Below are 26,072 nucleotides of genomic sequence, written 5' to 3'. Positions count from 1 at the left end.
ATAAAACAATGCAGAAGTACCAAGTTGCATTGTGATACGTGCAGAATACAAACGTGGCGATAACTACTGCAGAAAACCCACTGCAAATCTTTTGACGTACTCTGGGGGAAGAACCCATTCCAAACGTTTTTGAAGATGCCTTGGTTGTTTCTGTTTTAAGCGCAAGGGATAAAAATCTGACTGACATGACGACTGCATGGTAACACAGTGGTTATGCAAATGAGAGTTCAACTCTCACAATGGGAGTTTGAGAATGTGATTTTCAATTTTTAAAAAAATTATGGAAATATAAAGCTGGTATCAGTAAAAGTGACCATGAAGCCTGAACCCAACTGGTTCAGTAATGTCCCTTAAAGGAAACCTGCTGTTCATTCTTACCCGATTTGGTCTATACATTGGTGGGACTGGAGTCACTCAATTGTATCAGAAAAGACTTGCATTTATATAGCGCATTTCAGGACGTCCCAAAGCGCTTTACAGCCAATGAAGTACTTTGTGAAGTGTAATCACTGTTGTGATGTAGGAAACGCAGCAGCCAATTTGCACACAGCAAGCTCCCAGAAACATCAACGTGATAATGACCAGGTAATGTTTTAGTGATGTTGATTGAGGGATAAATATTGGCCCCAGGACACCGGGGATAACTCCCCAGGGCAATTAGGGATGGGCAATAAATGCTGGCCGTTCCAGAGAATGGGGAAAAAACTCACATTTGAATACTTGGAAGTGACATCCCTTATACGCAGCAGATTTGACACAGTGAGGCACTTCATGATTAGCAGAGATTACGCCAAGCTACTGAATAAATTAGAATAGCAAAATACTGCAGATGCTGGAAATCTGAAACGGATGCTGCCTGGCCTGCCGAGTATTTCCAGTTGTTATTACTGAATAAATTATACTGCCTAAAGTCATTAACCATCAGGCACAGCAATTGCTGATGGCAATACATCAGGCATTTCCCATAATACCTTATGGCTCTGTTGTGTATGCCCTTTTCTAAAGCCGACCTGTAAATTAGTATTGATCAGTGTGTCGGGGCAGCTTTGCGTTACGGTGGTTAGCCTCCAGTTTAGAAAAGTGAAGTTATGTACCAGATTACACTAGGTCAAGCATAAAGCTAAATGGCACGGATACTCAATTGGAGCGGAAAATCAATAGCTGTACCTAAAAGGCACAAAGCTAACAATAACTAACTTAGCCTGAAGCTGCACGCACTACATTTTTTTATACGGCTGGTCTCTTCACCATGAAGCACCGTGCAAAATTATTGAAGACAACAGAATCTCTCAAGAAAGTGAAGTGCCATTGACCTTGCATTTATATAGCGCCTTTAACGTAGCAAAACCTTCCAAGGCGCTTCCCACAGGATATTTATCAGACAAAAATTGACACCGAGCCAAAAAGGAGACGACATTAGAGCAGGTGACCAAAAGCTTGGTCAAAGAGGTCGGTTTTAAAAGGAGCATCTTGAAGGAGGTGAGGTAGAGAGAGAGGGGTTTAGGGAGGAAATTCCAGTGCTTAGGGTCTAGACAGCTGAAGGCACAGCCGCTAATGGTGGCGCGATTAAAAGTTGGGGGTGCGGTCAACGCCAGAATTGGAGGAGCGCAGAGTTCCTGGAGGGTTGCAGGGCTGGAAGAGGTTACAGAGAGTTAGATAGGGTGGGCAAGGCCATGGATGGATTTGAAAAGGAGGAGAAATTTTAAATTCTACTCAGATTTATTTTGTTAAAAACATACAAAAGACGCGCAGAATATGTAAAGAAAGTGAGGGATCGATCTAACGAGGAATGTGGGAAAATGCATCTGTTAATTATACAAGCTTGAAGTTAAGTTTGACAATTTTTAAGAACGGTTTGAAACCAAACACCAAAACTTGGAAAAAGCATCTTTATTGACAGTTACTGCAACACGTTAGAGAATGTACACCTAGTTTTAATTATACACAGAGAAAAGGGCACAATTTGGTAGGGCAACTTCAGCTAAAAAATGTGCGACACTCTTACTACAAAAAGACCATACTACATTAAAACGAAACTTTGCACAAGTTTTTTTATAAATCTGTTGAAAATGCAGACATTAGTTGTAATCATTTGGCAGGCAGGATAGTGGAAACAAGATCACAAGGAGGCACTCACAATGCAACTGGATGAGTGTGTTCAGGTACGAGAAGGAATGAGCTTTTGACAGGTCGGATGACCTTTTCTCATCCTGAACCCATCCTGCGTTAAGTACACAGTTCATCACTGTAATCATCCATAAATGCTTGTCTATTCCAAGGACATGTCGTCAGTCTGTGTGTTACGCCAGCCTCCTCACCCATTTCTTCTCTTTTTATTTTTAATTAGAACTGCTGTACGATTAACTTCCTTCGCACGTCGTGAGTGAACTTGTTAATTCTGAAGAGATCGCTTTCGTAGAACGCAGACATGTTGTGAATGCTGATCTGACGAGCCTAGGAAAAGAGAGCGCAATTCAGTCAGCAATCTGAGCAAAACCTTAAAGCAATTGAACAAGGCAAATCACGGTAAAACAAGAGGCTCCTTTAAATGGGTTGCACGGCCCATTCAAAAGTCCGCGCATGTGAGATTTTTTTCAATTAAAAGCCGGCTCACCGGCTGCACGGGACCCCTGGAGCGCTGCACGGCCTCGCAGCTTAAAGGGAATATTGATCACAACAGTTTTTTTTGAACTAAATACTGACAAAAGGATTGGATTCTGTAAACTTCAATATTACTAGTAAATGTGCACACAGAGGATGGACCAAATGCACACTTCAGGTGAAGCAGTGTTAGACAGCGGGGGATAATTGGACCAGGTAGCACAAACATAACTCAGTCCCCCATTTTAAAGTCCTGCATTGCCATAATAAGCTACTTTGCCCACATTTACAATGGCAAACTTGTCACACTGTAATTAGATCCTCCAGCTAGTTAGTTTTCACAGGAAAATGGACAGAATAGTTAATGCAATTCCCTAAACACCAGTGAAAACATTTGAATTCCATGCAACTGAAACAGAACTAGACTTATTCAGTCACTAAATCAACATGGCCAATTATGATCCAGAAATTCCTAAATTTAGAACACCTCCTTAAAAAAACGTACAGCAGTGTTTTGCTCAACAGTCCTGTTTTTACAGCGGCATGACATTATTTTGCAATTGCCGAGACGTCTTGGATGCTCTGACTGGGTACAGCAGGTACTCAATATATTAACAGCACAAGATCCCAAGTGAATCATTTTCGATCGCCATGGGGAGGGTCGGAGAGGAATTTCCCAGATTTCTCCGCCCCCCACCCCCCTCCCATTGGCCGAGGTTGTAAATCTGTTTTTTTGCCTCTCCCAGGAGATCCAATGGTTTTTGGGTGAGGTGGAGCGAGCGTATATATCGTAATACACAAGGTATCACAATTGTGCAGGGGAGGCTAGATGGACCAGAGGGTCTTTGCCTGTCCGTCATTGTTCGTATAAAGAGGCAGAGGTGAGGAAGGAGAGGCAATGGGACAGAGCATCCAATTGCCTAAAGTAGAACAGCATTCTGTTCCACACCATGGGACAGGTCCCAAGTCCCAGAACTGCCCCCGCTGTGCATAGTTCAGAGCCCAGCCACAATATGGACACACACTAATGGAGGATGAAGCAATAGCTGCAAATTAAAACATCTCACCCCTTCAGGTGACACGCTAACTAATGCTGGGGCATGGTTTTTTAAATTCATATAGGGGATGTGTGCATCACCGACAAGGACAACATTTATTGCCCATCCCTAATTGCCCTCGAGAAGATGGTGGTGAGCTGCCTTCTTGAACCCCTGCAGTCCGTGTGGTGAAGGTACTCCCACAGTGCTGTTAGGGAGGGAGTCCCAGGATTTTGACCCAGCGACGATGAAGGATCGGCGATACTTCTAAGTCAGGATGGTGTGTGACTTGGAGGGGAACTTGGGAGGTGGTGGTGTTCCCGTGCGCCTGCTGCCCTTGTCCTTCTAGGTGGTAGAGGTCGCGTGTTTGGGAGGTGCTGTTAAAGAAGCCATGGCGAGTTGCTGCAGTGCATCTTGTAGATGGTACACACTGCAGCCACGGTGTGCCGGTGGTGGAGGGAGTGAATGTTTAAGGTGGTGGGTGGGGATGCCAATCAAGCGGGCTGCTTTGTCCTGGATGGTGTCGAGCTTCTTAAGTGTTGTTGGAGCTGCACTCATTCAGGTAGATGGTAGAAAGGTTTTGGTGAGACACTTGCCACAGAATACCTAGCCTCGGACCTGCTCTTGTTGCCACAGTATTTATGTGGCTGGTCCAGTTAAGTTTCTGGTCAATGGTGCACAGGCACCGACTGCCCTGTGTTACGTCGCCCTTTATCTGTTCCCAGGTGTGTGCGCCTAATCAGTGTTAGCAAGTTATTAGAACATGGAGAGGGGGGGGGGGGGGGGGGGGGGGGGGAAGTGAATATATCCAATCGTGTCCTTGGGGTGCATCCTCTTTCTACTACAAGTCACTAGATAGTGATTTAACACCAGAAACCAACGTTCTCTTCCTCCCCCACAAGGTGCGCGGCTGCCAATGTTCCTTGAGCAGCTGCAGCGCTCTGGAGCTCCCGCGCAGCCCGCTCACAGGCTCTTAAATGGAAAAACTGTGCTTGCGTGGAATTTTGAACCGCACGGCCCCCCAAAAATTAGAGGGAACATTGCCAGCTGCGCATCAATTGGGAAGTCCTGTGCAGGCTGCTCACGAGCTGTTGCTGCTGGAAGAGATACTGTGCACGCGCGGCCGTGCAGCAAATTTAAGGGGGCTGCGCACAGGATAAAAAAAATTAGAGGGAACATTGCCGGGTACCCAAGTTGATTTTTTCCTTCCTTCCTAGCTCAAGGGCCACAAATCCCCATCGCTGCCCTCGCTGAGATTACCAACTGAACCCCACCCCACCCCACCCCTGGCCAGGGATTGAATCTGGGAGCTTCCTAGTCCGTAACATACAGGGTACTGTACTTACCAACTGGATCATCGGAGAGTTGTGCTGCTTATGTTTCATTTTCAGTTAATAAGACTGGATTTTAAGATTGAAGTGGCTAGTCTTAAGTAGAAGTAACTTTTTAATAGAAGGGGTTAAAAACAATGTTGGTAGGAGACTACAGAAATTCCACTACATGACTGCATCAAACCATATTCTCATTTACCTTTTCCACCAAATCCTTTTCTGGGATTTCAATTGTGTCCTGCTGTGCTCCGTATCTGTTGCGTTGGTAAGTGGCCTGTTCCGCCACTAACTGCTTCAGGACGAAGAGTAGCAGCTCATTATTGTCTCTTTTGAATGTCAAGTATCGTGAAAATGTCTGTGGGGGGGTGGGGAAAAAGAGAGAAAGAGTGAGAAAACATACTTGCAGTGGTTATAAATAAACTTTTTTGATGAATATATTTCATACGAGTTCAGTTTTTAAAAAACAAAATGAAACTTAAAAAGCAGGGAGCACAGTTGGCTAAGAAACGAGCTTAACATTTCCAGCATCCATTTTATTTTCTGCCCAACATGAGCGAATTCTCTCCTCCTCGTTCCCCATGTGTAATAGATTTGAATAGTTCCAATCTAGCATTTAGTGAACATGGACCCACAATACAATCAGCGATGTCCCCGGTGAGATACCATTGCTTAGTGTCATAGTGAATCACAGCAGCACCAAGGCATCAAACACCATTTACTTAGATTCCCTCAGGCAGCTGGACCAAACAGAACTCGAGGTTGTAAATTACATTTTGTTTTTTAAAAAAAATGTAAAAATGATTTCAAGCATCACCCATGAAAAAATGTATTTCCCCAGGGCACCAACATTTCTACAATTTGTGGACCGGACCAGTCGATTACAATTACAATTTCTGTCGTTGCAGCCATTAGTTTCAACCAAACGGAACTACCACTGCTGCACTTAATTCAATGTTGCCGGGTGACGTGATTGTGCAACAGATGGCACACAGTCACAAATTAAACCATAGGTACTTGAAATCAGGGCCATGAGGAGATTCCAGAGGATCTGCAAGGACAGAATTCTAACCATCTGAAATCAGACATCAAGAATTCTGTTTTTTAAACATTTTTTTCTTGTAATTGATGGCCTACTAGCACATTATCTTTTTGGTGCTGTGTACTAATAAACATTTTCTGTCATATTCTTTTGGATAGCTGACACTGCAGTTCACAGGATTCCCCGGGGCTCCTGCTCACGGAAAACTGAAAACCACTGGGTTAAACTCAACAAATTCCCAGCCAGCTTTGTAGGATGCTCTCTGCCAGTCCACGACCATGCATGCCCAAGGGCTGGGCGAACATCGGGACAGCTTGACTCGACTCGGTAACGCCAAGAATATCGAGGGGAAAAGACAGACCCGTCATACCCATGTATTTTATTTGTATGGAAATCTAATTATACCTAGTGAAAAGATAAAAATTTCATATTTACAGTCAGTCGGTCACTCAAACTTCAAGCCATCTTCTGTCTCACCTCATAAGCAAGTACACAACTTCCTGGTCGAATAGATACAATGGCAGCAAGTGCAACAACAAAAACAGCCCCCCCCCCGCCCCCACGGCTCACCTTCCGCATGCTCCTCATGACGCTAAACTTCTGTGTGTCGATGAAGCTCTCCAGCATGACCCGAATGGCCATGTTGACATCATCCTCCATCACATAGTCTCGAAGGTGGATGCGAGCATGTGCCTCGGCCAAGCGAATCATGGATTCAATGTGTCGCACCGTGATGGGAATACTGCCTGTGGCCTATAGAGGAGCAAAAGGGCATTACCTATAAACCTGTTCTAAAAAAGGTGACATTCAAAAATGCCTAACAATTGGCAGAGACTTTTTTTTTTGCAAGACAGGGTTAAGCCCCCTGCATGATGTGCATTTAGCTATGTCAGTCAGTAACTAAGTCCGTCAGTGACTAACTAATTAACTCTGACTGACGTGGATGAAGATGACTCAGGCAAAGATGGAAATGACGAGAGCTCTCGAACAGGAAATGCATGTGGACACTTAGCCTGTGGTGTGATTGGATTCGCTAAAGAATGAAATGAATATATCTTTGGAGGTGGGTGGAGAATTGACATTGTCCGTCCTGCAATGTTGTGTCTCACATTTTTCTGTATTTCACCTCTCTGAAGTTGGAAATGTGAGTGCTACATAAAAGAGTTCCTGTACAGTCTCATTACATTGAAATTTTCAAACTGCAGTTTCAGTTGTGCATAATCTTTTTCTTGTATAGTTCGCATGGGGTATGGGTCAAAGCATTGGTAACTCAACCCTCACACCCCCAACAAGGGGAAATCAACAAAGTGTTTCAAGTTCCTTCTGTAAATTATGGAATGAGGCAGAAAAGTAGATTTACTTGAGGTTTGCCTATACTTACCGATATTGCATCCAAGTGTGCTAGTTCACAGTGGTAGTTTTTAAGATTGTATGTAAAGACATCCATCAGTGATGAATGGGTTCTAATACAAATGTGCTGGAATGTAGCTGTTAAATACTGGAGGGGAAAGACAGATGAAAGCTAGCTGTGTTATAGAATGTCCGTCTGTTCCTGTCTTGCACACACCTGGAGCAGAGGGGTATAAAAGCCCCTCCCGTAAGTTTTTAGGCAGGATATCTGCTTACAAATAGAAGCACAGACCTTTTTATGATTTTCTATAGCTACAACTGTATTATGTCTTTCAATATAAACATAAATTATTCACTTTTATTTATAGAGGCAAATAGCATAGATGCACTTAAGGGGAAGCTAGATAAGCACGAGGGAGAAGGGAATAGAAGGTTATGCTGATTGGGTGAGATGAAGAGGATTGGGAAGAGGCTCGCTGTGGAGCATAAACACTGGCATGGACCAGCTGGGCCGAGTGGCCTGTTTTAGACTCTATGCAGCCTATTAACTGGTCTTGCTGGGAGATGCCAACCCCTCCCTTCTGTAGCAAGTCTCTGCATTCTTGTCTGTACCTTAATTGAAGTATATTAGAGAAGTGGATATATTAGAGTGGTGGCTCTTTATAAGGGTTGTTTTAAGAAACACTGGCTAGTGTCATTAGCTCTGCACATTTAAAATGGATGAATCTGACACTGCCGTCTCCTTAATAAACCTCCTACCCGTACATTTTCACGATGTGCAGAATAACAGATCAATAAAAGGCAGCAGATAGCACAAAGAATTACACTTGGATCACATCACATGTAGATTTAAGCTGGGCTCAGCTTGCCTTTGGATCAGAAGGTTGAGTGTTCAAGCCCAGAGTCTGAGCTCACGCTTTACTCTGACAGTATAATGTAGTACTGAGGGGGTGCTACGCAATGTTCGCTAATTTTTTTTTTGGTCCGCGCGGCCCCTTTAAGGGCTTGCGCTGGCCATTCAAAATTCCACATGCGCACTTTTTCTATTTAAAAGCCGACTCACCAGCTACGCGGGACCTACAGAGCGCTGCGTGGTCACACAGCTTAAAGGGAACGTTGGTGCTACCAATTTCCCTGTAAGCTGCTATTTGTTCTTCGCAGTCTGTTTCTTTTAATGTGCGGTCCCTTGAAATTTCTGCACATGCGCAGCATTTACAGCATAAAAGCCGGTGAGCGGGCTGCGCGGGATCTTTCAGATTACTGCACGCGCACCTTAGCGGAAACATTGGGTGCTACATAGCCGGAGGTGCTAGTCTTTGGATGAGAGGTTAAACCAAGTCCCCATCCGCCTGTTCAGATGGACAACAGAAATCCCAGTGAGCAAGTAGAGGATAAGCGAATCTGGCGGGGATACTTAGCAAGTACTTCACACTTTAGTGAGAAGGTAAATCCTGAATCAGTTAAAGATGAGATGAGAGTTCTTATAACAAATTAAAGGAAGTATTAGAAAAGTTAGTTTAGCTAAAGGAGAAAAAGTACTAACACCTGGTGGTATATATCCAGAGGGAAATGAGAGAAGAAATAGCAGAGAACCTAGAAATTACATTAGAGTTCTATTGAGAGTGTATGTGTGCTGGATAATGGGAGAGTGCCCAAAGTAATACCCATTTTCACAAATGGAGACAGAGCAAACCCAGGTAACTACAGGACAATTAGGTTAACATCTATGATGGGGAAAATTTGGGAAGCTTCAATTAAATGACTACATATCTAGAAGAAAAATAATTACAAGCAGTGGATTTCAGAAAAGAAGATTGTGCTTGATAAAGCTGACTAGAGCTCTTTTTTCAGGCAACAGAAATAACAGATGGCAGAAATGCAGTGGATTTGGTGTACATGAACTTCCATAAGATTCCAACAGTTACCACACAGAAGATGGAGGGGCATGGAATTAAGAGGGGGAGGGGGTATCAAATTGCATTTAAAACTAACGAGTTGGAATCAAGGGCAGTTTCTCAGGGTTTGGATGCGAGTAGCAGTGTCCCACGGGGTTTTGAGACCACTTCTGTTCAATGTACAAGTCAATGATTTACATAGTATTTAGAGCACAGAAACAGGCCGTTCAGTCCATAGGTGTGTTCATGCTCCACACGAGCCTCCTCCCACTCTATTTACTGCATCTCACTCCATCGACATATCCTTCTATTCCTTTCTCCCACGTGTATTTATCTAGCTTCCCCTTAAATACATCTATGCGATTTGCCTCAACCACTCCAAGTGGCAGCGAGTTCCACATTCTAACCAAGTTGAGCAGCAGGTTTTGGGTTGGACCACTAGATGACACGCGTGCAAAAGTGTCACAGGAACAGGGGTGAAAGAAAAAGATCCGAGGTGGCTTTGCTCATCTCAACCAGACTGTAAAATGTAATTCCTGCTGGTCAATCGCGGAACCGTTTTCACGACTCTTGACGTTTGAAATGACAGCGTCTTGATTGAGAGTAACATTGGGAGAGTCTAATTTTCCATTAAATTAAAGTTGGCAAAACATCGAATAAAACCACGGCTGCAGATTGGGGGGTGGGGGGAGAATGGGGGACGAAAGTGTGCTAAAACCTATCAAAGGTTGTTTATAAACGTGATAACTGTAAGGTGACACTTAAAAAAGCTAATTTCATGGTTTCTGTATATAAAAGAAAAATCACTTGCGTGCGAAAAGAAAATTGCGTTCTGAATTTGCATTTAAGACAACGAGGCCTGTCCCAACTTGTAATTCATCCTCGAAACTATGTAAAGAAAGTGATGGTGTGGTGGCTTACAATGCTAGATTTTGACATCTCTAAGACCTGGAGAAGTCAATGATTTGGACATAGGGCAAGAGAGAGTGGTCAATGTTCCCTTTAAGCTGCGTGGCTGCATAGTGCTCCAGGGGGTCCCACCTGTTAAAGGGGCAACGCGGGCCAAAAATAAATTATGGGGAACATTGAGAGTGGTACCCAAATTTGCAGACGATACTAAAATAGGAGGCATAGCAAAGAAAGGAAGCTGTAAGGGGATATTGATTGGATAGTTATTGATGAGTTAGCAGGAAGTAAAAAAAAGTCAGAAAGAGCAGAAATGCAATAACCAAAGTCTTTTCCTACCATTGACTCCTTTCGGAGGTCACTGTACATCTTGGCCACTTTGTCCTGGTCCATCTGGTTCAGCTTGGGGTGGACTTTCTCTTTGCCGTAGATGATGTATTTCTTCAGCAGCTCCTGTGGAATGGGATCCACCCCGTAAGTGTTTGGTAAATAAGCTTCGTCTGGTTCTCCGTTCACACGATCTTTGTTGCTTGGGTGGTTTTTGATGTGACTGGACACGACAAAACGAGCCAGCAATTCATCCTGTGCGAGATAGGTGGTAAACATATATAACCGTTATTAATTGACACACAGCATCAAAAACACTAGTTAAAAGTGGATAAGAAGGATGGCACAGTATTCCGGTAGTCCACAACCTCCCCCTCTCCTCCTTCAAGATGCTCAACACCTGTATCTTTGACCAAGCTTTTGGTCACATGTCCCAGCATCATCTTATGTTGCTCGATGTCAAATTTTGTCTGATAATGCTCCTGAGATACACCTTGGGATGTTTGACTAAGTTAAAGACGCTATATAAAGGCAAGATGTTGTTGACACAAAAATAGAACTGCTAAATCCCTTGGCTCCTAGTGGGATGGCAATTAAGCAGCACCTTGAGCAGGGGGGAGGGTGCAAGCAAGTAGTGAGAACAGCCAAGGTTGTTGCTCTTTATCACCTTAGGAACAGGAGCAAGCTATTCAGCTGCTCGAGCCTGTTCTGCCATTCAATGAGATCATGGTTAATCTGTATCTTAACTCCATCTACCCGCCAGGCCTCCATATCCTTTTTTTACTCGTGCAGCAAAAATCTATCCATCTCAGATTTAAGCGAGTTCCCCACTTCCACCACCCTTAGAATCATGGAATGGTTACGGCACAGGAGGAGGCCATTCGGCCTGTCGAGCCCAGTGCCGGCTCCCTGCAAGAGCACTTCAGCTAGTCCCGCTCCCCCGCCCTTCTTCTGTAGCCCTGCAATTTTTTTTTCCTTCAGGTACTTATTCAATTCCCTTTTGAAAGCCACAATTGAGTCTCCCTCCACCACCCTTTCAGGCAGTGCATTCCAGATCCTAACCACTCGCTGCGTAAAAAAGTTTTTCCTAATGTCGCCGTTGGTTCTTCTGCCAATCATCTTAAATCTGTGTCCTCTTGCTCTTGACCCTTCCGCCAATGGGATGAGTTTCTCATGATCTACTCTGTCTAGAGCCCTCATGATTTTGAGCACCTCTATCAAATCTCCTCTCAACCTTTTCTGCTCCAAGGAGGACAACCCCAGCTTCTCCAGTCTATCCACGTAACCGAAGTCCCTCATCCCTGGAACCATTCTGGTAACTTCCTCTCCTGAATGCCTGACTCTGATTTTAAGGAAATGTCACCTTGTCCTAGACTCTCCTACCAGCAGAAAAAATTTCTCTCCATCTACCCCATCAATTTCTTTCAAAATCCAAAAAACCTCCAGTAATCCCTGTTGGAACGAGTGCATGAATGGAGAAAGCGGAGCATCAGGCTTGGCTGATAAACAGGCACTTGGGTGAGGTATACCCTAGCACAAACAAAACACAAGTGCAATTTATTCCATTTATATCACTGCAGCAGCCTAGGACAAATTTCAATCACAGCTGAAGTCAGTGATAGGTAGAACCCTCCTATTTTGTAAGTGGGAGGAGAGAGGGGAAGACATTTACACCAATAATACCGTGCCGAAAAATAATTTAATTCATACCTGAACAGGGTCAATGGTGTCTCGAACAACACAAAGAACGTCAAATCTGGACACAATGGGCTCAGACAGATCCACATTCTCCGCAAAGGTCAAAGAAGGGTCATACCGACCACCTGAACAGAACACAAGTACACAAAAAAATTAAACATGGTCTCTCAGATCATTCCTGGAATGTTCTTGATAGCACTATTTATCAGCCATATCAGCGACTTAACTCGCTGAATGTCAGCTTGGATCAGCTGGGACCATTCTCAGCCCATTCCAGCACAGGATCTAGGCTAAAGCACCAATGCAAGACTGACGAGTGCTGCTTTGTCAGAGGTCCCAGCACTGTCCGAAGAGATGACTCAAGTGGACCATAAAGATCTCTTGGCAGTATTCGAAGAAAGATGAAAGATTCCCCCTCCCACCCAATGTCCTGGCCAGGATTTCTCCCTCCCACCCGATCAAAACTACCAAAAGCTGGTCATTAATTTCATTACTGTGTATGTAGGATTTTGCTTTGCATAATATGGCTGCTGCATAAAGTTCACAACAGCAGCGACTATACACAAGTTTGAGATTTGATGAGGTGCTACATAACAATAACAACTTGTATTTATTTAGCGCCTTTAATGTAGTAAAACATCCCAAGGCGCTGCACAGGAGTATTAAAAGACAAAAAATGTGGCACCGAGCCGGATAGGGAGAAATGAGGGCAGGTGACCAAAAGATTGGACAAAGAGGTAGGTTTTAAGGAGCATCTTAAATGGGGAAAGAGAGGCAACGAGGCAGAGAGGTTTAGCCAGGGAATTCCAGAGCATAGGGCCTAGGCAACAGAATTAGAGGAGCGCAGATATCTCCGGGGGGGGGGGGGGGGGGGCGGGGCTGAAGGAGATTACAGAGATAGGGAGGGGCGAGGCCATGGGGGGATTTGAAAACAAGGTTGAGAATTTTGAAATCGAGGTGTTGCTTAACCGGGAGCCAATGTAGGTCAGCACAGGGGTGATGGGTGAACGGGACTTGGTGCAACTTAGGACACGAGCAGCCAAGTTTTGGATCACCTCAAGTTTACGTAGGGTGGAATGTGGGAGGCCAGCCAGGAGTGCGTTGGAATAGTCAAGTCTCGAGGTAACAAAGGCATGGATGAGGGTTTCAGCAGCGGATGAGCTGAGGCAAGGGTGGAGACGGGCTACGTTACAGAGGTGGAAATAGGCGGTTTTAGTTATGCCACGGATGTGTGGTTGGAAGCTCATTTCATGGTCAAATATGACACCAAGGTTGTAAACAGTGTGGTTCAGCCTCGGACAGATGTTAGGGAGGGGGATGGAGTCAGTGGCTAAGTGATGGAGTCTGTGGCGGGGACCGAAAACAATAGCTTCGATTTTCCTAATATTTAATTGGAGAAAATTTCTGCTCATCCAGAACTGGATGTTGGACAAGCAGTCTGACAATTTAGAGACTGTGGAGGGGTCGAGAGAAGTGGTAGTGAGGTAGAGCTGGGTGTCATCAGCGCACATGTGGAAACTGACGCTGTGGCCAAGCGGCAACATGTAGATGAGAAATAGGAGAGGGCCCAAGATAGATCTTTGAGGGACTCCAGAGGTAACGGTGCGGGAGCGGGAAGAGAAGCCGTTGCAGGTGATTTTCTGGCTACGATTAGATAGATAAGAATGGAACCAGGCGAGTGCAGTCCCACCCAGCTGGACGACGGTGGAGAAGCTTTGGAGGAGGATGGAGTGGTCAACCGTGTCAAAGGCTGTGGACAAGTCGAGAAGGACGAGGAGAGATAGTTTACCTTTGTCACAGTCACAAAGGATGCCATTTGTGACTTTGATGAGAGCCGTTTTGGTACTGTGGAAACCTGATTTGAGGGATTCAAATATGGAATTGCGGGAAAGATGGGCACAGATTTGGGAGGCGACAACACATTCAAGGACTTGAGAGGAAAGGGAGGTTGGAGATGAGGCGGTAGTTTGTAAGGACGGAGGGGTCAAGGGTTGGTTTTTTGAGGAGAGCAGTGATGATGGCAGATTTGAGGGAGGGGGTCCGAGGAGAGAACACCATTAACAATGTCAACTAACATGGGAGCCAGAAAAGGAAGTTGGGTGGTCAGCAGTTTGGTGGGAATAGAATAGAGGTAAATTCCAAATCTTATTCATATGAGAGCGAAGAGTGTAAAACTTTACTGTTGGCACTGTGAAGAGTGTACTTGGCGTATTGAAAATAGCTTAAATCTCTTAAATTGTGTGCAGTGAGACGCACTTGGCAAAACCATGATATGGGTGATTCAAAAATCAAAATTTTAACCTGCCCTTTCTCTTTACAGATGTGATGGACCTGCTGTGTATTTTTAGCAGTTCTGCTTTTAATTCAGACTTCCAGAATTAACATTTTTTTCCCCCTTTGGACACTTATAAGCTAAACAAATACATAATTTTTCAAATCCCATCTCTACAACCTTCGCCAAGCATGCCATTTGCTGATACTCAGAAGTTAAAAAAAACATTTCCCAGGAGTGACACTTACTTTAACTAAAAAGTGAGACTCCCACAGATTATTAATGATGCAATTTATACTCAGCAAGATCCCACAAACAGCAATGAGATAAATGGCCAGGTGATCTGTCTTAATGATGCTGGTTGCGGGATAAATATTGGCCAGGTCACTGGGGAAAACTCCCCTGCTCTTTTTCGAAATAGTGTCATGGGATCTTTTACTTCCACCCGAGGGGGCAGGCGGGGCCTCGGTTTAATGTCTCATCTGAAAGACGGCACCTCCGACAGTGCAGCACTCCCGCAGTACTGCACTGGAATGTCAGTCTAGATTATGTGCTCAAGTCTCTGGAGTGGGACTCGAATCCACAATCTTTTGACTCAAAAGGCGAGAGTACTACCCACCGAGTCAAGCTGCACACTTACTTAAGCAGGATGAAAAAAAATTGAAAGCAAGTTTATCAGTATTTCTTTTAAAAAGCTTGACTTGTGTACAATGGTTAATTTCCTATCTTTGTTTCCATTGTCTAATTTTCCTGTTCATACAACCAGCGCTGAAAATATCGAGGAAGGGAAAAGAATGGGCTCAAATTGTATAACAAACTGGCAGTACAGAGGAAGTGAACGGATCAGTTGAATTAAAATAATTAACACTGGTCTATTGCCCACTATTTCAACTGCATAGATCGATTCAGCTCCTTTGTATTTGAGGCTGATGTGCTCAGCTAGTTCCTCAGATGAGGCCACAAGCACAGGTAAATTTGATTGCAGCAGTCTTAAAAAGATTCACAAACAAATGAATTGAAACAGTGGGATTTGTTTATATTATGAATGCACTCCACTTTTCACGCTGTGTGGGATCCAAACACTGCTTCCAAAAGTAGGGACATAGGAAATGCTGGCTAGATCCAAAAAAAAATCTATCTAGTTCTCCTTCTACCATCCTGGTAGTCGCTTATTATTGAGATACATAAGGTATCCCAATTGTGTGGGATAGGCTCGATGGACCAGGGGGGTCTTTACCTGTCCGTCATTGTTCATATGTTTGTATTACAACAATACTGATGTTGACTGATCGTAGCAACCAATCTCTATAAATTAGTTTACAACAGACCCAGACATGACACGAGGAACACCCCCAGTGATGGCGAGCTGTGGGGAAACATACACACACGACTCTTGACTCCCTCTGATGTAGCCTAGCAAGCCAATCAGTTGTATCAAAATATGCTCAAAGACAGAACTGTATAACCACACAGATTTTTCCCCCAGTTACTAATGACAAATGTTACAGTTTGGTTTGTGTCCTCTAAGGCCACATTTCAACTTCCAGCCAGTTTGGGGTCTGGATTCTGCGCCCCAGAATGAATTGCACAGATGTATTATTTGATTTATCCCCACCTATGGGATTGGCAGCAGCAATTATCGTGCATCTGGCCTGCAGAGAGGTCACGATACCAGCTTTAGAGATGGAGATGCTCTGCTGTTCCATTGCCTCGTGAATACTGGTCCTGTCCTGCTCGTTCATCTGAAAAAAAGAGCAGTGTCATTCACAAATTCTTCAGTACACATTTAAAACTTTCTACAGGAACTAAGAGTGTCAGGTTCAATTCCCAGCCTGCATGGAGTTCGGCAGCAGAGTACTACAACTGGCCACACCAACCCAATAATCCTTACTGACCAACAACCTTCTCACCAATGCTCAATTTGGCAGCGCGCACGGACGCAGCGGCTTTGTCTCTCCCGAGACTGAGCGTTTTCACCCTCCTTCTGAGTCTCTTCTGGACTCTGCTGATACGGGAATTGAGGGCAGACCTACTGTACAGCCGGCAGACGCTCCTCGACATCGGGGCCGTCTGTGTGCGGCTCACACTCGGCGACATCGATCTGCCTCCCGACATCGCCCGACCCCCGGGACCAGCGTGGCGTCCTTCCCCAGCCGGAAGTCGGCGCAGACCGCGCAGGGAACGCAAGCAGAAGCGGGGTAAGAGGGCCGGTATCCAAAACAGGCTGAAGAGGGCCCCACACAAACCCTCCCTCCCAAGTATTTTCCTGGCCAACGTCAGGTCACTAGAAAACAAAATGGATGAGATCAAACTTGATCTCTCCTCACAGAAAAGGACAAAGGAATGCTGCGCCATGATCTTCACAGAGACCTGGTTGAACAACGGCATCCCTGACACCACCATCCAACTAGAAGGACGCACGGTCTTCCGTGCCGACAGAACTGCAGACTCCGGTAAGAGCAAGGGAGGCGGTTTGTGCATTTACACTAACAATGCCTGGTGCACTAACACGGACATAATCGATAGATCCTGCTCGGTTGATTTGGAATTCCTCATGGTAAGGTGCAGACCCTTCTACCTGCCTCGGGAATTCACGGCTGTTATCATCACTGCGGTCTACATCCCACCACACGCTAATGCCAAACAAGCACTGAAGGACCTCGACAGGGCCATCAGCGAACAACAAACTGCGCACCCAGACGGAGCTTTTATCGTCGCGGGGGACTTCAATCACATAAACCTAAAAACTGTACTACCGAAATTCCACCAGAATGTTTCCTGCCCCACAAGAGGGGAGAACACACTGGATCAAGTCTACACGAGCATTGTAGACGGTTATAAGGCCATTCCCTGCCCCCACCTTGGGAAGTCTGACCACCTCTCCCTGTTTCTAGCCCCGGCATACAAACCGCTCATCAAAAGAGGGAGAACATCAGTGAGATCAGTGAAAGTATGGCCAGCAGTGAGATCAGTGAAAGTATGGCCAGAGGGGGCAGTCTCGGAGCTTCAGGATTGCTTCGAACGCACTGATTGGGGCATGTTTGCCCATAATGACATCGAGGAATACGCATCCACAGTGCTATTCTACATTAACAGCTGCGTCGAGGTCGTCACGACCCATAAAAATATCAGGACATACCCCAACCAGAAACCCTGGATGAACGGAGAGGTCCGCTCGCTGTTGAAAGCACGCGACGCAACATTTAAACCTGGCGACACGGCGGCTTACAGTGCAGCTAGGACCAACCTAAAAAAGGGTATCAGGACTGCCAAAAGGAGACAGACACTGCGGATAGAGGATCATTTCCACAACAACTCGGACCCCCGGCGCATGTGGCAAGGCATCCAGTCCATCACTGACTACAAGGGCAAAAACACCAGCCCCCCGGTTAGCGATGCCCCCCTTCCGGAGGAGCTTAACAACTTCTACGCTCGCTTCGACAGGGACAACAGGGAGCCGGCTACCAAAGCCTTGCCACCCCCGGAAGACCAGGTGCTCACTCTGTCGACCTCCGACGTAAGGGGTGTTCTACGCGGAGTGAACACACGAAAGGCTGCTGGACCGGATAGCATCCCTGGACGGGTATTCAAGGAATGTGCTGATCAGCTGGCTGATGTCTTCACCGCCATCTTCAATCTGTCATTGGCCCAGGCAGTAGTCCCTACATGCTTCAAGACCGCTACCATTATTCCTGTGCCAAAACAAACAGCTGTGACGTGCCTGAACGACTATCGACCTGTCGCACTCACACCCATCATAATGAAGTGTTGAGAGAGACTGGTCCTGGCTCACATCAAAGCCAGTGTTCCCGCCTCTCTTAACCAACACCAGTTTGCCTATCGTGCAAACAGATCAACAGAGGATGCAATCACAACTGCTCTACACTCGGCACTGAATCACTTAGATGGTAAAGAGACCTACATCAGAATGCTGTTCATAGACTACAGCTCAGCATTCAACACTATCGTCCCCAACAAGCTGGCCACCAAACTCCAAACTCTTCCCTCTGCAACTGGACCCTGGACTTCCTAACAAACAGACCCCAGTCTGTCAAATTAGGTAACCACACCTCCCCCCCCCGCCCTTGACCCTGAACACGGGGGCCCCACAAGGATGTGTGCTGAGCCCCCTCCTCTACTCCCTCTTCACCCACGACTGTGTGGCTGTTCATGGTTCCAACACCATCATCAAGTTTGCGGATGATACCACGGTGGTAGGCCAGATCACCAACAACGATGAGTCAGCCTGTGGAAACGTACCCCTTATTGGAATACAGTCTGATGAATTAAAATGGTGTCTGGAACCTTTCAGTGTAAATAGAATGGGCACAAAATGGCTTCGTGTAAGGGATGATTGCTTTTAGTTTAGGTGAGACCGGAAAGGGGTACTTCAGCCTTACTTTGCAGACCATGGCAGTTTGCAGAGATGGCAGTTCCGCTCTGAAACAATTTAGATTGTAGAACAATAAAGATCATGTAATGTCAACTGTCCTTTGATAATCAATTGGTATCTGAGCAGTGCTCAATCACGGTTTGACAACTCAAATGGACCTAGGCTATAGTAAACAAACACCGGCCCTTGAGGTCCGATGGTTAGATCAAAAGACAGATCGTAAAAGAATGGGCTTTGATGTTGTGATAAGATTATAGCTAAGTTGTCTTCAAAAGAATGTGATTGAAGGGTAATGTGTTGCTAAGGGAAATTGTGTCGTAACTGATGAATTTGTACTTTGTGAAGTGTATATAACCTGTAACTTTTTGGGAGTCCGTAGCTCTCGCTCCTAGCTGGTATTCCAGACTCAGCTGAGTTCTGGACCGAGTGCTTCGGCCGATAAAGAATAAAAGACTATTCTTTGAGAAAACAGTGTTCGAGTCGATTATTGTTGAACCAGATTGACGCCTAAAAGAATCAAGATCGTCAAGCCTACAGGGAGGAGGTCCAGCATCTCGTGAAGTGGTGCGCCGATAACAACCTGGCCCTTAACATCAAGAAAACCAAAGAAATCATTGTGGACTTCAGGAAGTCTAAAGGCAGAAGTCACACCCCCATCCACATCCATGGGGCTGTGGTGGAAAGGGTGGACAGCTTTAAGTTCCTCGGAGTCCACATCACGGAAGACCTCTCCTGGTCCCTCAATACCTCCTCTCTGGTGAAGAAGGCCCAGCAGCGCCTATATTTCCTAAGGAGGCTGAAGGGATGTAACCTGTCACCCCTGATCCTCTCTAACTTTTACCGCTGCACAATAGAGAGCATCCTGACGAACTGTATCACAGTATGGTATGGCAGCTGTAGCTACTATGACCGGAAAGCCCTGCAGCGGGTAGTCAAAACTGCCCAACGCATTACCGGCAATAGAGCACATATACCAGAAACGCTGTTTACGGAGGTCACGGTCCATCATCAAAGACCCTACCCACCCCAGCCACAGTCTGTTCGCCCTCCTGCCATCTGGGAGACGCTACAGATGCATTCGCACCCGGACGACCAGATTTAGGAACAGCTTCTTTCCCAGGGCTGTCATCCTACTGAACTCCACAAATAAACTCTAAAGCCTGCACATCTGCCAATGCACTTTATTAGGGTTATGTTTATGTTAATGTATTACAAGACAAATGTATGTTGAATGTTTAAATGTCTTAATCTAAATGTACACTCTCGGGAGCCGCAAGCCTACATTTCGTTGTACTGCACTTGTGCACTAACAATGACAATAAAAGTGGATTTGATTTGGTTTTGATTTGATTTAGTTTCCGCCAGGACCACTTGGCTCCAGACCTCATTACAGCCTTGGTCCAAACATGGACAAAAGAGCTGAAATCCAGAGGCGAGATGGACTGCCCTCGACATCAAGGCAGCATTTGACCGAGTGTGGCATCAAGGAGCCCTAGCAAAATTGAAGTCAATGGGAATCAGGGGAAAAAACTCTCCACTGGTTGAAGTCATACTTAGCACAAAGAAAGATGGTTGCGGTGGCTGGAGGTCAATCATCTCTGCAAGAGTTCCTCAGGGCAGTGTCCTAGGCCCAACCATCCTCAGCTGTTTCATCAATGACCTTCCCGTCATCATGTCAGAAGTGGGGATGTTCGCTGATGACTATAGTGTTCAGTTCCATTCACAACTCCCCAGATAATGAAGCAGTCTATGCTCGCATGCAGCAAGACCTGGACGACATTCAGGCTTGGGCTGATAAGTGGCAAGTAACATTCGCGCCACACAAGTTCCAGGCAATGACTATCTCCAACAAGCGAGAGTCTAACCACTGTTCCATGACATTCAACGGCATTACCATCGCCGAATTCCCCAACAACATTAACATCCTGGGGGTCACCATTGACCAGAAACTTAACTGGACCAACCACATAAATACCGTGGCAACAAGAGCAGGTCAGAGGCTGGGTATTCTGTGGCAAGTATCTCATCTCCTTACTCCCCAAAGCCTTTCCACCATCGGCAAGGCACAAGTCGGGAGTGTGATGGAATACACTCCACTTGTCTGGATGAGTGCACCTCCAAGAAGCTTGACACCATCCAGGACAAAGCAGCCCACTTGATTGGAACCCCATCTACCACCTTAAAGCATTCACTCCCTCCACCACTGGCACACCATGGCTGCAATGTGTACCATCTACAAGATGTACTGCAGCAACTCTCCAAGGCTTCTTCAGCAGCATCTCCCAAACCCACGGCCTCTACCACCGAGAAGGACAAGGGCACCAGGCGCATGGGAACATCATCAGCTCCAAGTTCCCTTCCAAGTCACACACCAGCCTGACTTGGAAATATAGTGTCATTCCTTTATAGTCACTGGGTCAAAATCCTGCAACTCCCTCCCTAACAGCACTGTGGGAGTACCTTCACCATATGGGACTGCAGCAGTTCAAGAAGGCAGCTCTCTGCCACATTCTTTAGGGCAATTAGGGATGGGCAATAAATGCTGGCCTTGCCAGTGACACCCACACCCCAGGAACGAATAAATCCGCTGATGCTCTCTGGGGAAGGTGGGGGTGGGGAGGGGAAGGAGAAGTCACAGTTCCAAGTCCAGATTTCTTTCAAGTGACTCCTGGAGGAAGGTGCATGCAGCTTTACTGGTACCACCTTAGTCATTCCAGATTTCATTTTAATCCCAATTTAAATTATCAAACTACCATGGCGGGATTTGAACACATGTGCTCCGGATTATTAGTCCAGTAACATAGCCACTACGTTACCGTACTTGAGTGCGAGTAAAAGGTATGGATCGGATTAGGCTCAGTAGCGAGTCCTTCCAAAATAAAAATAACCTGCAAAGAGTAGTTGGGAAAAGTCCCAGACCACAGCTGGCACCCAAGAACTAGCCCCGAGCACGACTGTCTTTAGAAAGGAGAAACAAAAAAAGTTAGTAAGCGTGGCTTTTACCTTGTCGAACTCGTCTATGAGACAGACTCCTCTATCTGCTATCACCAGAGCGCCAGCCTCCAACGTCCATTCTCTGCTGACTGGATTCCTCTTAACGTAAGCGGTCAGACCAACAGCAGAAGCACCTTGACCGGTGGTGAAGACCGCTCGACTGGAGACCTTCTCGATATACTTCAGAAACTGGGATTTGGCCGTGCCCGGGTCCCCACATAGCAGGACGTTGATGTCCCCACGCACCTTGTGCTTCCCACCTGAAATCCAAGCAACCAGAGAGTGAGATTGGATTAACATCCTCAAAAAGCATTGGAGAAAATTGGAGGTCTTTGTGAATTCATTAATCTCCACTTGTGGAAAATCCAAGACTCGGGGTTACAAATGTAAGATAGTGACTAATAAATCCAATAGGTAATTGAGGAGAAACATCTTTATCTGGAGTGGAAAAAATGTGGAACTCACCACCACAAAGTTGAGGAAAGCAGCATAGCTGCATTTAAAGGGAAGCTGGATAAGTACATGAGGGAGAAAGGTATAGGAGGATATGTTGAATGGTTAGATGAAGTAGGGTGGGAGGAGGCTCATGTGGAGCATAAACACCGGCATGGACCAGTTGGGCTGAATGGCCTGTTTCTGTGCTGTAAGTTAAATATTATATTATGCAATATATAACTAGGGTTAGAAACATCACCCCAAAATAATGCACAGGACTTCAAAGGGCAAAATAGGCAAAAAGAATAAGAAAGGATGGAAGATAGCATCCAGGTCATAAAAAATCTAGTAGATACAAACACCGGTATGGTACCGAGTAGATACAAACTGGGACGCACTCACAGGAAGGAGACGCACCGTGGGACGCACTATGGGCAAGGACGGGACCAGCGGCAAGGACGAGGCCCAGGAGTGGTTGGGAGGACCACGTTACAGCCTATGAAACCCAGGCAGAGAGGACCTGTGGGAATGAGGGAGGAGGACAGTAGCAGTATGTTTGTGTGCACTAGGCCATTGTAGCAGAGCCTGGTCTCCAATCGTCTTGGATCCCCTTGCCATTGGACCAAGACCTTGCTCTGTCAAGCCCGTGTGGTAGCTGGTGTTCAATGGCCACCCGTTAAAAGAATTCACGCACAGGCATCTTCCACCCTTTAAAATGAAGTTCGGGACCTGGAACGTCAGGACCCTCATGGACAACCCCAACAGCGACAGACCGGAACGCCGTACTGCTATTGTTGCCCGGGAGCTCAGACATTTCGACATAGACATTGCCGCCCTAAGCGAGACCTGGCGGACAGGGAAAGGCCAGGTCAAGGAGCAATGCGGTGGCTACACCATCTTCTGGAAAGGCAAACCTGAAGAAGAATGTCACTTCCATGGGGTAGGCTTCGCCATAAAAAATGAGCTAGCTGAGCGTCTCAAGACTCCCCTTGTGGAATAAACGAACTCCTCATGACTCTACGGCTCACCCTAGCCCGGAACCAGTGCGCTACCGTCATCAGTGCGTACACCCCAACACTGGAAACCACAGGGGAGACCAAAGAGGAATTCTACTCCAGCCTCAAACAATCCCGATCCCCAAGTCCCAACGGGCGACAAGCTGATCTACCTTGGCGACTTTAACGCCAGAGTTGGAAAGGACACAGACCTCTGGGGAGGTGTGATCGGCAGAGAGGGGGTAGGGAAAGCCAACTCCAATGGTACCCTCCTCCTGACGAAATGCTTAGAACTTGGCCTTGTCCTAACCAACACCTTGTTCCATCAGAGAGACAAGTACAAGGCTTCATGGCAACATCCTCGCTCCAAGCACTGACATCTGCTGGATTACGTCATCGTCCGAGCGAGGGACCGCAAGGACGTCCGCATCACCCGCGCCATGACAGGAGCGGACAACTGCTGGACAGACCACCGCCTAATCCGCTCAGTCATCTCCATCAACGTAGCCCCAAGACAGCGGCGGCAACAGAAGCAATGCCTCAGGAAAATCAACGCGGGGGCACTCAAAGACCCTGCTAAGAAAGCCCTATTCAGCCTGCACCTCACAACCAACCTGACGACTCCCAATGATTCAGAGACACTCAAGGCCTCCATAATCAGCACCTGTGACGAGACGCTCGGTCACTCAACCAGGAAACACCAAGACTGGTTCGACGAGAACGACCAGGAGATCCAGGAGCTAATAAGCCGCAAGCGCAAGGCATTCCTGATCTGGAAACAGCAACACAACTCAAGATCAAGAAAGCAGCTCTACAGACGCCTGAAGGTAGAGGTCCAACAAAAAACTCACGACCTAAAGAACAGATGGTGGGTGGAGAAAGTGCAGGAGATCCAGCAGCTAACCGATAACCACGACGTGCGTGGATTCTTTAGTGCAGTCAAGACCACCTACGGTCCAAGCACCCAAGGTCCTACCCCACTGCGGGTCAAGAATGGAGAGGTACTCATCAAGGACAGAGAGACAGTCAGTGCCCGCTGGAAGGAGCATTTCGAAGATCTCCTTAACCGAGACCCTGTCTTCGACGAGAGTGTCATCAACTCCATCCCGCAGCATGCTACCCGCCACCACCTCAACACAAGCCCAGCCCAGCATGAGGTTGAAAAGGCCATCCGACAACTGAACAACAAGGCCTCAGGAGCAGATGGAATCCCCGCCGAGGTGCTAAAACATGGTGGCGGCGCACTATTGGTGCGAATACATGAACTCATTTCTCTTATTTGGAAGGAGGAGAGCATGCCAGGGGATCTCAGAGACGCCGTAATCGTGACCATCTTCAAGAAAGGTGACAAGTCCGATTGCGGTAATTAGAGTCTTCCTGCTGTCTGCCACAGGGAAAGTCATCGCAAGAATCCTCCTCAATCTCCTTCTCCCAGTGGCTGAAGAGCTCCTTCCAGAGTCGCAATGCGGATTCCGCCCACTAAGGGGCACAATGGACATGATCTTCACCGCGCGTCAACTACAAGAGAAATGCAGGGAACAGCACCAACCGCTGTACATGGCCTTCTTTGACTTCACAAAGGCCTTCGACACCGTCAACCGTGAGGGATTATGGAGTGTCCTCCTCAAATGCGGCTGCCCTCAAAAGTTTGTCACCATCGTCTGCCTGCTTCACGACGACATGCAAGCCGTGATCCTGATCAACGGATCCACCACAGACCCAATTCACGTACGAACCGGGGTCAAGCAAGGCTGTGTCACCGCACCAACGCTGTTCTCGATCTTCCTCACTGCAATGCTCCATCTCACACTCAGTAAGCTCTCCGCTGAAGTGGAGCGAATCTACAGAAAAAACAGGAAACTGTTCAACCTCCATCGCCTCCAGTCCAGATCCAAGGTCGTCCCTTCCTCTGTCGTCGAATTACAGTATGCAGACGACGTTTGCGCACACTCGGAGGTCAAACTCCAAACCATCGTCAACACCTTCACCGAAGCGTACGAGAGCATGGGCCTTACACTAAACATCCGTAAGACAAAGGTCCTCTACCAACTGCCCCCACGACACAGTGCTGCCCCCCGATTATCAAAATCCACGACAAGGCCTTGAACAACGTGGACCACTTTCCAAACCTCGGGAGCCTACTGTCAACAAGGGTAGACATCGATGACGAAGTCCAACACTGCCTTCAGTGTGCCAGTGCAGTCTTTGGTGGCCTGAGGAAGAGAGTGTTTGAAGACCAGGACCTCAAACCCAGCACCAAGCTCATGGTCTACAGAGCAGCAGTGATACCCGCCCTCCTGTATGCCTCAGAGACATGGACCATGTACAGCAGGCACCTCAAAGCACTGGAGAGGTACCACCAACGCTGCCTCCGCAAGATCCTGCAAATCCATTGGCAGGATAGGCGCACCAACGCCAATGTTCTCACTCAGGCCAACATCCCCAGCATCGAAGCTTTGACCACGCTCGATCACCTCCGATGGATGGGCCACATTGTCCGCATGCCCGATACAAGACTCCCAAAACAAGCGCTCTACTCGGAGCTCCAACACGGCAGGAGAGCCCCAGGTGGGCAGAGGAAATGCTTCAAAGACACCCTCAAAGCCTCCTTGGAAAAGTGCAACATCCCCACCGACACCTGGGAATCCCTGGCCCAAGACCGCACAAAGTGGAGAGAAGCATCCGGGAAGGCGCCGAACACCGAGTCTCTTCGCCGGGAGCAAGCACAAACAGCAGAAGGAACGCACGTCAACCCAAGCACCCCACCCACCCGCCCCTTCAACCACCGTCTGCCCCACC

At 46.8% G+C, this 26,072-nt stretch overlaps 1 protein-coding gene across 2 annotated transcripts in view; it reads right to left on the bottom strand.

The window, feature by feature from the left end:
- Positions 1-1,877: 1,877 nt before the first annotated feature.
- The window catches only part of mcm2 (minichromosome maintenance complex component 2), a 43,212-nt gene continuing 19,017 nt past the window's right edge, over positions 1,878-26,072 (bottom strand). For both annotated transcript variants that reach the window (XM_086002091.1, XM_086002092.1), the window contains exons 11-17: positions 21,853-22,103; positions 16,072-16,198; positions 12,197-12,309; positions 10,499-10,741; positions 6,579-6,761; positions 5,169-5,324; positions 1,878-2,454 (exon numbers count right to left, since the gene is read on the bottom strand). In XM_086002091.1, the coding sequence (XP_085858217.1) occupies positions 2,344-2,454; positions 5,169-5,324; positions 6,579-6,761; positions 10,499-10,741; positions 12,197-12,309; positions 16,072-16,198; positions 21,853-22,103 (1,184 nt within the window). In that variant the 3' untranslated portion in view covers positions 1,878-2,343. The remainder of the gene's footprint in view (positions 2,455-5,168; positions 5,325-6,578; positions 6,762-10,498; positions 10,742-12,196; positions 12,310-16,071; positions 16,199-21,852; positions 22,104-26,072) is intronic.

The sequence above is a fragment of the Somniosus microcephalus genome, chromosome 11 (genome assembly GCF_052327205.1).
Source record: "Somniosus microcephalus isolate GS21.2 chromosome 11, FLI_Smic_1.0, whole genome shotgun sequence".
Taxonomy (NCBI): Eukaryota; Metazoa; Chordata; class Chondrichthyes; order Squaliformes; family Somniosidae; genus Somniosus; species Somniosus microcephalus.
This window is presented reverse-complemented; position numbering and strand designations above follow the sequence as displayed.